The sequence below is a fragment of the Carassius auratus genome, unplaced genomic scaffold (assembly GCF_003368295.1).
Source record: "Carassius auratus strain Wakin unplaced genomic scaffold, ASM336829v1 scaf_tig00018791, whole genome shotgun sequence".
Classification (NCBI taxonomy): domain Eukaryota; kingdom Metazoa; phylum Chordata; class Actinopteri; order Cypriniformes; family Cyprinidae; genus Carassius; species Carassius auratus.
Genome location: NW_020524909.1, coordinates 206 through 13,880, shown reverse-complemented (window position 1 = coordinate 13,880; position 13,675 = coordinate 206). Strand labels below are relative to the sequence as shown.

The window sequence follows — 13,675 nt, the reverse complement described above, 5'->3', positions numbered from 1 at the left end:
ATTTCAGCACGCCTCTGATCTGTGTTTTAAGGAAAATTAATTACTTGAGGATTTTATTGATTTATTTTTGAGCCGTTTAAAACGTGTCGGCAGTGGTTTAACGTTATAGCATTTAAGCACATGAGAATTACAAATTCATCTTGCCAAAATGCTTTGAGCATTTTTGCACATTTCAAGAAAGTGCTCTAAATCAAATGTTTGTTTGTGTCTTTTTTAAGAGAGATAGAGAGAGATAACTCCTAATGGAGCTGGGGTGTTTTTCTTATTTATCGAAATCTGTTGAAAGTGGTTTCGTTCGTTCTTTGATTTTAAAAATGTTTGGCCCAGTCAAGGTCTTTCTTTGTCCCAGCTGTTTCTTTAATTTCACCATAATTAACCTTGAACGAAAGCCTCTGTTACCAGATGCTGAGTCGATTTGTTTAAGATTCTGAAGTAATAATAGCTGGTTCACTTGGACTCATTATTTAAGCATTGGCCACAAGAGGGAGCCAAAATGTCTTTAATAAATCCCAGTGGCAAAATGCTTTGGTGCTTTTTAGCATGCTGTAAAAATAATCAAAACACTTTCTGATGTTAAGTTCAAATGGCTGTGTTTTAATTTACTCGCCATGTCTGCATATGCTGAGTGTTTCAAAATGAAGGAGCCACATTGTATGCTTTCATACTCTTGCATCTGGGCTGGTTTGCTTTGTGTCTGTCTAGACATTTTCTCTGCCGTTTAGGTGTGATTTTATGATCTTTAGGCTTAAAGGGTTACTCCAGCCCAAAATGAACATTTTGTCATTAATCACTTACCCCCATGTCGTTTTCATCCATAATATCTTTAATCGTGTTCCGAAGACGATCAAAGCTTTTTCCAGTTTGGAACGACATGGGGGTAAGTGATTAATGAAAACATTTTCATTTTGGGGTGGAGTATCCCTTTAATATCAAAGTTGTAGCAATATGTAATTAGGGATAGTATTTTTTTTTAATCACAGTCACAGTCCAAAACATAATTGCAACATTTGTAATTAAAAATGCTAGCATACACACATTTGACATCTTCCTAATATGTGGATATTTTAGTTACTCTCTGCCTGGTGTACACAGACATTCATGAACCATTAATGACACAGTGCAGCTGTTCATGGGCTATATCAGAACCCAAAATGAGACTTATTTGATTGGAAGATTTCCCGTGGCCATAACTGAATCCAAAAACATGTCACAGGACTGAGAATTTGTGCAGATTGTTAAAGTTGCGGCACTCTCTCGAGAGAGCCACAACATGTCAACATCAGTGCACTTGATGCTCTGTTCAGCTTCCAGAAAATCAGTTTTTCAGGACGGCATTGATGTTTAAATATTCCACAGTATGGCCTGTTTATTGCACTCAGACTGAGCCTGTGTGTGTGTGTGTGTGTTTTATAGAGATCATCACAAAATCACTCACTCTAGTGGTGAAAGTTTTTTTTTTTTCTATGAACACTGGGACTCTTTTATTCTAGAAACTGAAAGATTAATGAGCAGATTAACTACACAGACCATGACACTTTTAAATGCTCAAGTGCTTGACTAATAGTGTAGGGAAGAATCTAGTTCTGGTAAGTTCTTCTTCAAGATAAATCATAATGAGCTGTGGTACTAAAGTTGCAAACTACATAAGAATTTGCAGTCAGAAAGTTAAATACAGTTTTAACATGACTTTTAAGGATTGGCCTTCATGTCAATTAAAACATATTTTTTAAACATGTATTTAAATGTGGCATAGTTTTTAATATGTGTTTAAGATCTGCTTGTTGAACATTTGCGGGAGACGTTTGATCATGATTATTAAGATCATTTTATTCCCTTTTTAAATAAGAAATTAATTTGTATCTGCTTCATTTTAAAATGGGCTCAAAACGTTCCCTTTGATTGAACTCGATCAGCTGACTGTATATTATTACTTTAAGTGTACTATAACTACTTTATGCATTTGTGGATATTTTGGGATTCTGCAGGCACACTGCATCTCAGTTGATGAGACCAGTTTGCATATACAGTCAGGTCCATATATTTGGACACTGACACAATTTTCATAATTTCGTCTCTGTATGCCACCCGAACACTGAAAAAAAAAAAAACCCGATCAAGATGAAATTAAAGTGCAGACTTTAAGTTTTAATTTATATACACAGTCCCCGCATTTTCAGGGGCTCATATTTAATTGGACAAATAAATATAATCATAAATAAAATGTTAATCTTTAATATTTTGTTGAGAATCCTTTGCAGACAATGACTCATAGACATCAACAGAGACTGGGTTTCCTCCTCTGTGATGCTTTGCCAGGGCTGTACTTCAGCGGACTTCAGTTGTTGTTTGTTTGTGGGCATTTGTTCTCCATTTTTGAAAAAAGTACAACATTTTTCATTTCTACTCTGTGCCATTGTCCACACTTATCATCCTTCTGTTGCATGAGGCTGTTGTTTTTATGTTGGTAGTTCCTGTCGTCATTTGCCAGGTTGCAGTATTTGGTGTACAGTTTCCTTACAACAATCCCAGATTGCTTTTTCAACATGCGCTGGAATGATACTACGGATTGCTGTGGTGTAATTGGGGCTTTGTCGATTGGGACCTTGGTTACTCAAATTGCTGCTGGCCCACTTTCTCAGAGCAGTGACAACATCCCAGCAAATAGCCACAAGCGTCTGTGAGAAATAAATAAGTCAAGGATTTCTTCATGGTGTCCTTTTTTATTTTTATTTATTTTTGGTGTTTTGCTGTAGTTTTATCAGCACAGATAAACACAGGCCAGACATAAGTCTAGACTGTGTGTGCGCTTGTGTTTGCCCCCGGTTTGCTGGAGGGCTTCGTCACAAACGCAGGGCCAGAGCAACAGGACTGTGTTTGTGTTTTTGACAGGCAAGTATGGAGAGACCAGAGCATTTGTTAGTGCAGCACAGCGGTTCACCCTTTTGACTAAATGCTCATGCACATTTGTGTCTTGTTATACAATAAGAAAGCAAATGTGTGTATTTAGAAACAGATAGTGTATTGGTGTGTGTCTAAGTATTAATCTACTTGGCTTAACTGCAGGTTAAATCAGCTATCCATTAAAACAGATGGCTTGGACAAAGTGCAAAGCCAGATGAAGATTTCTTTAGTCCAAAAATATGTCAAAAGTTAAACATTTGTTTGACCTTTGCTTTTATATATTCATTTATTGAAACTCAAAAAATGTTGTTAATTTTTATGTTACAGTCTGTAGATATCGGAGTCGTTATTTGTTAACTGGGAAAAAACTGCAACTTAATTTAAATCTTTAATACTCCAGAATTAACGAAAATGTAAAAATGCAAATAACTTTAAAGTAAAATATGTAGTTATCTTGAAACTATTGCAGCCCACCTTAATTAAAAAATGAAAATGCTATTAGGTGGTAAAAATGCTTGACTTAAGCTTGACTTTTTTTTTATGGTAAAAGATATAAACTATGGTTGTCTTAATATATTAAACTAAATTGGAAAACAAAATCTGAATAAAAATGTATTGGCTTTTGTAGTCAACAAGTTGAGCATTCAAAGAGTAAAATTTTGTGCATTTCTTAACCCTCAGAGAGAAGACACAGCTCCAGCAGCAAGCCCCCAGCCAGCTATGCCGCCCCTGCTGCGTTTGCAAACTCTCGAAGTAAGGGCAGCCTTGGGGGTGGAGTCGGGTTCGGGAGTGGTAGTACACTTGCACGCCCCTCCGTTGTAAACAACAGCACCCCCACTAAAATCTTAAAATCAACCAAAGAGAAGATGCCTCACCGGAAGCCTCACTTCCCCTATAGGGTGCCGCAAGAAGAGAGGTGTGTATGTGTGTTTTGATGGAGTGTAAGTGAATTTAATGTGTAAATCTGTTCTGATAAGCAGCCCATTCTGGCATAACACAAAAGATGTTATCTGAAGCACACCCACCTTTGGTACAATATAAGACTATTTATTTATTTTTCCCCTGCAGCCCAATTCCTACAGTCAAAGGTCCAGAGAAAGGTCCAGAGAAGGTCAATTGGAAGGTGGAATCTTCACCCAAACTCCCCCATGTGCCCACCTCTTCTTTCACTTCCTCCTCCTCTTCCTCCAATACTTTGTCAGGCCTTAACTTCCCCTCCATACCAAAGGCTTCACAGCTGGCCTCTGGTCAGATTCCCAATGGAAAGGGCCACCTCTTGTCCCAAGAAAAGAAACAGGACAGCAGCAGTGCCATTAGCAGAAGACCTTTGTACAAGAGACAAGGTGAATGTTTATATCCTCTGCTATTGTTATGTCACAGAAAATTCTGAGGGGAAAATTATTATTTATTCATTTTTTTTACTTGTGTGTTCTGTTATGTTTTTTTCCTTAAATCAGAGCGAGAGTTTAATCCAGATGTCCATTGTGGGGTTATGGATATGACAGCACGTAAGCCATGCACAAGATCCTTAACATGCAAGGTATGCCACCTCCTACACTTTGAAATATATTTTGAGTTGGAATTAAGACTGCACTTTGGACATTTTAATCCCATACAAATAGGCAGTTAATATATATATATTTTTTTTTATTAATATACCAATATAGCATTAATACAAGTAGGCTATATACAGTTGCTGGTCATATAAATAGAATATCATCAAAAAGTTCATTCAAAAAGTGAATGTATTTATATACATTCATTACACACAGACCGATATATTTCAAATGTATATTTCTTTTAATTTTGATGTTTATAACTGACAACTAAGGAAAATCTAAAATTCAGTATCTCAGAACATTAGAATATTGTGAAAAGGTTCAATACTGAAGACACCTGGTGCCACACTCTAATCATCTAATTAACTCAAAACACCTGCAAAGCCTTTAAATGGTCTCTCAGTCTAGTTCTGTATGCTACGCAGTCATGGGGAAGACTGCTGACTTGACAGTTGTCCAAAAGACAACCATTGGTACCTTGCACAAGGAGGGCAAGACACAAAAGGTCTTAATGTCCAAGTACATTAATAGAGAGGCGAAGGGAAGGAAAAGATATGGTAGAAAAAAATTGTACAAGCAATAGGGATAATCTCACCCTGGAGAGGATTGTGAAACAAAACCCATTCAAAATATGGGGGAGATTCACAAAGAATGGACTGCAGCTGGAGTCAGAGCTTCAAGAACCACTGTGCACAGACGTATGCATGGGTTTCAGCTGTTGCATTCCTTGTTTTAAGCCACTCTTGAACAACAGACAGCTTCAGAAGTGTTTCTCTTCAAAAAGGACTGGACTGCTGCTGAGTGGTCCAAAGTTATGTTCTCCAGTGAAAGTAAATGTTGCATTTCCTTTGGAAATCAGGGTCCCAGAGTCTGGAGGAAGAGAGGAGAGGCACACAATCCACGTTTCTTGAGGTCCAGTGTAAAGTTTCCACAGTCAGTGATAGTTTGGGGTGCCATGTCATCTGCTGGTGTTGGTCCACTGTGTTTTCTGAGGTACAAGGTCAACACAGCCATATACCAGGATGTTTTAGAGCACTTCATGCTTCCTGCTGCTGACCAACATTATGCAGATGTGGATTTAATTTCCCAACAGGACTTGCACACAGTGCCAAAGCTACCAGTACCTGGTTTAAGGACCATGGTATCCCTGTTCTTATTTGTTCAGCAAAGTCGCCTGACCTTAACGCCATAGAAAATCTATGGGTTATTGTGAAGAGGAAGATGCGATATGTCAGACCCAAGAATTCAGAAGAGCTGAAGGCCACTATCAGAGCAACCTGGGCTCTCATAACACCTGAGCAGTGCCACAGACTGATCGACTCCATGCCACGCCACATTGCTGCAGTAATCCAGGCAAAAGGAGCCCCAAATAAGTATTGAGTGCTGTACATGCTCATACTTTTCATTTCCATACTTTTTAGTTAGCCAAGATTTCTAAAAATCTTTTCTTTGTATTGGTTTTGTTATACTCAAATTTTCTGAGCTACTGAATTTGGGATTTTCCTTAGTTGTCAGTTATAATCATCAAAATAAAATAAAAATAAACATTTGAAATATCAGTCTGTGTGTAATGAATAAATATAATATACAAGTTTCACTTTTTGAATTGAATTAGTGAAATAAATAAATAAATTATATGACCAGCACCTGCATGTGTGTGTATCGTATTTTTATTTTATTTTTTTTATTTTTTTTTATTTTCCGGACTATAAGTCACACTTTTTTGATAGTTTGTCTGGTCCTGCGACTTTTAGTCAGTGTGACTTATCAAAATTAATTTGACATGAACCAAGAGAAATGAACTAAGAGACATGAACCAAGAGAAAACATTACCATCTACAACCGCGAGAGGGCGCGTAGACGGTAAAGTTTTCTCTTGGTTCTAAATAAACGCGACTTATAGTCCAGTGCGATATATGTTTCTTTCCTCATCATGACGTATTTTTGGACTGATGCGATTTATACTCAGGTGCGACTTATAGTCTCAAAAATACGATACGCGTGTGTGTGTGTTTGTATGAGCTTTAGGACCTCCCTAATGTTTAGATTTCTTTGAATATATGAACCAAACATTTAATTGTTTATCTGAACTGTTACTTACCCCCCTTTTATCCACAGACACATTCCATAAGCCAGAGGAGGGCGGTGCTCGGGCGACGGCAACGCTTTGACACGCTTCTCGCTGAGCACAAGAGCAAAGCACGTGACAAGGAGCTGCAGTTCAGGTTGGACCCTTCACACCCAGCACCCCCTCTCAGGGACCCTCACCCTCCCCCCTCCCGCATCTCACAAGACCTTCACCCGGCCTCCCATGGCAATGGCACTGCCGATGCCACTAAGCCTTTGCCCCACAGCAAACCCAAACCTCATAATTCGGGGCTTCCACGGTGAGTTGCTTCCTCCTGGTTTTCCACTATTTACTCTAAACCGGTTTCCTTTTGATTGATTAGCCAAATTTGTTATAGACCTCCAGTTGTTTTTTGTTCGGCTGGTTGACAATGAAGGCAAATGTTAGGGTGCTTTTCTGTGTCTTTAGACTCAACAGTAGTAACTCTCATAGTGGAGGAGACCCAGCCATGGTCCACGACCAGGCCCATCATTCTCACCCAGCCCCTGTTGGCACAGAGACCAGCCACCTCTCCAGTGATGAGGGGGAGAACGAGGAGAGAGAGGAGGCCACCGAGAAACTGGACTGCCATTATTCAGGTTACCACCCACGACCAGCTGCTGTAAGTATAAGAAACATTGTGATCTTAAAGTGATCTTAAAGCCATCCACTTTAAAGTAGGTTTGAGTCAACCTTGATCTGAGAATGTTCAGGACCAAGTGCAAATTCCTTTTCTGCCTCTCTTCAGTTCTGCACTTTTGGAAGTCGATTGTACGGTAGAGGTTGTTACGCGTTCGACCGACGCTGGGATCAAGTACGGTGCGCTCTCACCACCATGTTTGACAAGCATGTCAACTCACAATTGTGGAAGTAAGTGTGTTGAGACCCTTTCCACTTCTCCATTTCTCCATTAAACAAAATCCTTATTATGACGACTTGCATTTACTTTAGGAAAATCCCTCTGGCGATGGAGAACTCCGCAACAACAGTGACAACCTCTCACCGGACAAGCACAAACTCCCATTCTTCCTCATCCTCCTCCATTTCTGCAGGGTTTCTCAGCTTGTCCTCACCACCGCCTTATGACAGCAAGCCAGTCCTGTCATATGGCACCACCCTGAATGCCCGCTCTTCTCCACAAGCCTCCTCCACTGAGCAGCCCGCCTACAGTAGCACTTCTAGACAAGTGTCAGCCTCATCACCCCAGATGCCTTCAGCCCACTCGTCCTCGCTACCCTCATTGGGCTCCAACAGACCCCTTAAATCCCGATCCAGTACAAAGTCCTTTAAGGCTCGGGAGCCATCCTCCAGCCTAAGTAACTCTGTCATCAAGGGCAGTACCAACAGCAGTGCTAGCATCAGCGGTAGTCTCAGTTCAGGCAAGAAGCGGAAAAATAGTTCCCTGCTTACCACCAATAGCACTTACACCTCTGACTCCTTCTCATCCTCATCTTTTAAGAAGAACTGTGCGGTAAACTCGGTTAGCCTTGGCAGTGCCTACCACACATCGCTTGCCTCCACCCCCTCTTCATCTTCATCGTCATCAACGTTGTCATCATCCCACAGTGGGGTTTACAGCGTGGGGGTAAATTGCACCCCAGGCAGGGCCAACTCTTTGAGCTTGAAGCAGGATTCGACAGGACGTGGCCCTCCCTCAGGCAGTCCAGCTGAGTCCATTAAACGCATGAGCGTAGTGATGAACAGCAGTGACTCCACCCTCTCCCTCGGGCCATTTGTTCACCAGAGCAGCGATCATCATGCAGATTCACGTCTAGAAGCCAAAAGGAGGAAGGGCTCACCTGGCTCTAGTAGCCTCAACAGCACAGGTGCATAAACCTTGTTTTTTACTTATTTATTGTTTTAATCCAGATTCCTGTTTCATTTCAGATTTGATCTAGATTCTGTTTAATCATATTTTGGTTTCAGTCCAGTTTGTTTAATTTCAGTTTAGTTCTAATACTATTTACTATTATTCCAGGTTCTTTTAATTTCTTTAAACGTTTTTTGAAAGCATTCATTTGGTTTAGTTTAGTTTTTTTTAGTTTTTTTTTTTGATTCAAATGAATCAGTTTGTTTGTTTACTTTTCAGTTTTAATCCAGATTGATGTATGAAATTTAAGTATTAATTCAGTTTCAGTTTCATTCCAGTTTTAATTTGGTTTCTGTTTTAATTTTAATTTTAGTTTTAATCCCACTATGTTTAATCTCAGTTTAGTTTTGTTCTGGGTTCTGTGTCATTTCACATTTAGTATCAATCCCTTTTTTTTTTTAAATCTTTTAGTTTTCATCAAGTTTCTATTTCAGTTAATTTTAGTATCAATTCAGTTTCTGTTACAGAAACTGGTAGATTTATTACAGGTAGATTTAATTTGTTTTTTGTTTTATTTCGGTTTAGTTTTAATCCAGTTTCTGTTTCACTTTAGTATGAATCAAATTCTAGGTTCAAATTAATAACTTTGATCTGGTTTCTTTTTAGTATTTATCCATTTTCTATTTCAGTTATTTAATTTTGCTCTCTGCTTCATTTCAGTTTAGTCTCAATCTAAATTTTAATTTCTTCTCAGTTTGGCTTGTCATTTTTTTCCATTGTGTCCAATGTCAATTTAGTAATAATCTATTTTTCTTTCTATTTTATTTCCATTTAGTTGTGATCTGGTTTCTGTGTCATGTCACATTAGGATCAACCCCATTTCTGTTTCATCTTTGTTTAGTTTTGATCTAGTTTCTATTTCACTTAATTTTAGTTTTAATCCAGTTTCTGTTTATTTTCCAGTTAATTTTTTTTAGTTTAGTTTTAATCACATTATTATTATTTTATCTGATTTTAGTTTTGATCCGATTTCTGTTTCACTTTGGTGTTAATCCAGTTTTAGATTCTGTCTTTTGTTTAGTTTTAATCCAGACAGTCTAATGCTTTTTTAGTTTTTATCCATTTTCTGTTTAATTTCAGTTAATTGAATTTAGCGGTTTCATTTCAGTTTAGTTTCAACCTAAATTTCTATTTCATCTCAAACTGGCTTCAATCCTTTTTTTTCATTGCCTAATATCATTTTAGTAATATTCTAGTCTCTCTTTCTATTCTATTTCAGTTTAGGTGTGATCTGGTTTCTGGGACATTTCACATTAGTCTCAATTCTGTTTCATCTTGGTTTAGTTTTTTTTACACTTCACCACTCTTCAAAGTTTACTTCATACAGAGCTGTCAGACTGATTAGTCTATCTTTTTTAGCATTTACATTATTGTATAAAGTCCTAAAACACTATGAGCCCAAAATCACTTGTACTGTAGACTTGACATTATTATATGCCGTTTGCTTGATTTCAAAGTGCTGTCTCTTATTCAGATTTTGTAATGACTTTGACAGTGTCAGGAGCAGGAGTGGGAGGAGGACAAGGTCCTGGCAGGCCCAAAATGGCCAAGTCTCCATCAATCAACAACATCCACAGCAAGCACGTTCGCTCTATACCTGGACCCCCAGGGCTCCCTAACAATTCACTCATACATCAGGTTAGCTTGTTTTCCTTCCCCGTTTTAATATCGTAATATCAATATAATGTATATAATGAATATAATATATAATGTATATATATAACGATATAATGTAATATCGTCTCTTTCCTCTTAGACATTACATTTGCGTACTCTTGTGTGTTTTCCCATAGCCAAAGGCTCGTCCCTGACACAGGTGAGGAGGCTCTGAGCATGCTGAGCAGTAGGCTGGACCCAGAGCTCCCTCAGCCCCCTCATGTCACTCTGCACGAGGCCTTCTTTTTCTCTTACTCTTCCCACAATCCTCAGGGTGGAATGCACACTGGGTGGCCCATTGATGTCCTTCGTGAGGATTTCCTCCCAAAGCCATGCAGGGGCACTCTCCGGGGATAGGATAATAAGCCAGACAGATACAGTTCTCCTGTCGGAGGTTATAATGAATCTATACAATGCACCATTGGGTACAAAGCCTGCTGCGTAGAGCATGAGCTGCCCAGCCTGAGCACTTGCGCTGGGGTCAGAACAGGTACAGATTTGAGCTGGTGCGTAGCCTCGCCAACACTACCAAGCATAGGACAGATGTGCGACGTGAACAACATGAGTGGCTTTACTGATATTCTTCAGTATGTTAGCTTGAAGGTGTGGACATACGAGAACATACTGGACATACTGGAAACTGTAATCCTACTCAGCCTTGGAGGAAGTGTACAGGAGAGCAACATCCCTGAAGTTAGACACACAGTCAACTTAAGTTAGTCATACACATGATCTCTCACTGGAAGGCTGTATTAGATTGAGCTAAACTCACTGCGGATACAGATAGACATGACAGGAGTGGAGTTTCAAAATGAGCAACCTAAACTTAAAGATTATGCAAACTAGACATTTTTTAGACCAAATTTTGTTTACAGGTTAGCAGATGTATAGCAAACAGAACAAGATATTTATCATATACAATTTTCCATTTATTTTTGAAAAGTGTTCAATTAGATTTTGTTTTATTTCAAGGGGATTTTTTTTTTGACTTCTTTCAGATAAGCTAAAAGAGAGTTCTTTTAGGCTGATTTATTGCAATTTCTTTTTTACAGAACAATCCAACCCCTAAATCAAACTCTGAACACCTTGTATTAACTCGAAAGCACTAGTTTTTGGTGTTGCCTAGCCTAGCATGTCTTTACTGAATCCTGAGCAACAGTCGTCTCTTGAAGCTCCAGAAAACACTGTAATCCTCTTAAAAAACCATGCCTTGGACAACACAGATATTTTAGGTACATTAAGGGCTTGATTCAGTGAACCTTTTAGCACATGCAAAAATTGCTCGTGTCAGAGCAAAATGAGAGACGGCAGGTGATGCTTCATCTCATCTACCCATCGTAGCACTAAAGAAACATGTGCTGTAATCTTAATGTACTCAAATCTGCAGTCTCGCTCACATGATTGTAGGAGAGTTTCCTAGTGAAGATGCCTTAGGCATGATATCGTTTCAGTCTCAGAAAGGGGCTCGTGGCTAGTTGGCGTTGAGCCATAGACCAACATGACAGACACACTATCATCTCAGCAATGGAGTAGACATCTACACGACTCTCAATACTGTGAACTAGTCTGGCCAGCACCATCTCATCCAATAACCACTACCTTTTACTGCGACTGAACGTTCCTGCATTGATCCCACACAAACTTTTTTTTCTTTGTGCCCCTAAAGAGGTTAGTAGCTAGTCATTCTGATTAATTCTCATTTCCACTGTGGGTCTGGCAACTTAAACGCAATAGATCCTTCTTTGGCTCATTAATCTTCATAAGAGATCTTGAGGTGGATTTTGTTGTGTAAGTTGAGGCTTCTCTTTAAAACTCCTGTAAATTACTGAACTCCACTGATGTCAGTCAGCAATGGTCGCTGAGAAGTAGAGCATGTTTTTTTTCCCGTGTATTTTTTTCCCTTCAGCTTTTTCGTACACGAAACCGAATTCAAATATTGAAGTATCCCTATTTGAGAATACATATTTTGTTAAAGAATTGTACATATGGAGATGTATTTTTGCACAAGCATTTTCGTAAACGATTTTTGGTACAATTGAGATCGTTATTATTTATTTAGTAAACGGAAACATTCTAAGGTTATTAGAAGTGGTTCACTGCCAAGTTGATAATGCAATACGCCACTCTATCCCAAACACAGCTTCTTGTTAGTCGCACGCCGAGTTCCCCGACAGATTGTTGCCACAGTAGTGGAAAAATCATCCACCGTACACTATATTGTTTTCTAGGTGTCAATAGTGCTTCTTTTCCCTCATGTTCAGAGAATGTGATTAAAATGGCCCGTTTAACTGTGCAAAAGATTTCTGGCTGGCTGATGTATTTTGTAGGACTTTTCTAGCTGGATGAGGAAACCATACAGTTGTACAGTGCAAATTGTGCACCACTGTTGCCAAACTTTGTAATTGGATACACTGCTTTTTAATTACTTATTCATTTGCTTTTAACACAGACAAAAAAAAAAAAAAAAGTGAGAAAGTGCCTGAATTAGTTTCTCATCGACTGTTGTTAAGGCAGAGCTTTTTATTTCATGTATACTTTTCACAGTACTTGAATGTTATTTAAGGGTTAAAATTGTTTTTATACCTGCCTAGGAATCTCACACATCGCCCTTTTCCCTTTCAATTGGAGCAGAAACTCTGATTGATGAAATGCATGGCAGAGTAACACTTACTTGACTGACATGAGAAAGCATCTTAGCTGTCCCTTGTATTCTTTTATGACTACTTTTGATATTAGAAATTTTCAAAGCGAGAGGGAAAGATATTTTTGTGGCCAAGTCGATGATTTCAACCAGTGTTTTAGGCAGATACATGTACTGTTTACCTTGAAATTGTAACTCCACTGTTTTCAGACCATGAAAGCTTTGTGAAGCTGTTTGATTAATCACCACAGATCTGGAATGTGAATCAAAGATGATAAACGCAGTTTGCTTTTTGGGGAAGAAGCCTCTACATATAAAATGTACAAGTGTGTATATTTTGATTTTTTTTTTTTCTTTGTCTTTTTTGTATACATATTCAAAAATAATTTGATCAGCTGGACTTTTGTGTGTTAGCTGCTATGTAATTCATGAACAAACAGTAGGGTAGATTTACTTCATATTTAAAGAAAGATTGTATAGTATATTTGTTTTGTAACAAGTTTCTGTAAATATATAAAAAGAAAAAATAATTTATACAGTTATTTATAAGAAAAATGTCTCCGCCTCAGTTTTTTTTCCCCCCAGTTGCTCACAAACCAAACAAAAACTCAAATGTTTCCTCCAATACAGTTTTTATTATATTCTGTACATAAAACAAGTCCCGTTCACAAGAAAAAGATGAGTATCGATCAGACGTCATATGCATGTTGACTACATGTGATCACTCTGGACAGCTTCTGCACTCTGTTCAGCAGGAGATCACCCTTCTTTATTGGTTTTCCTGGTACTGCCAGTTCTTACTATCAGGTCTGTAGAGAAAAAAAAAATAAATAATATAAATGCATTTGGCTAACAATATCTCAACAGAGATTTAAATGACCGGTCCTCACCTGTTGGTTTCCACAATCTCATTGACTTTGTCATCTTGCAATGTAAACGTC

At 38.4% G+C, this 13,675-nt stretch overlaps 1 protein-coding gene across 2 annotated transcripts in view; it reads left to right on the top strand.

Moving 5' to 3' along the window:
• LOC113076101 (ataxin-7-like) overlaps positions 1-11,734 on the top strand; it is a 29,586-nt gene extending 17,852 nt beyond the window's left edge. For both annotated transcript variants that reach the window (XM_026248771.1, XM_026248770.1), the window contains 9 exons: positions 3,583-3,817; positions 3,970-4,244; positions 4,359-4,441; positions 6,579-6,847; positions 6,997-7,189; positions 7,316-7,437; positions 7,519-8,393; positions 9,933-10,075; positions 10,231-11,734. In XM_026248771.1, coding sequence (XP_026104556.1) covers positions 3,583-3,817; positions 3,970-4,244; positions 4,359-4,441; positions 6,579-6,847; positions 6,997-7,189; positions 7,316-7,437; positions 7,519-8,393; positions 9,933-10,075; positions 10,231-10,248 — 2,213 coding nt within the window. In that variant the 3' untranslated portion in view covers positions 10,249-11,734. The remainder of the gene's footprint in view (positions 1-3,582; positions 3,818-3,969; positions 4,245-4,358; positions 4,442-6,578; positions 6,848-6,996; positions 7,190-7,315; positions 7,438-7,518; positions 8,394-9,932; positions 10,076-10,230) is intronic.
• Positions 11,735-13,675: the final 1,941 nt, after the last annotated feature.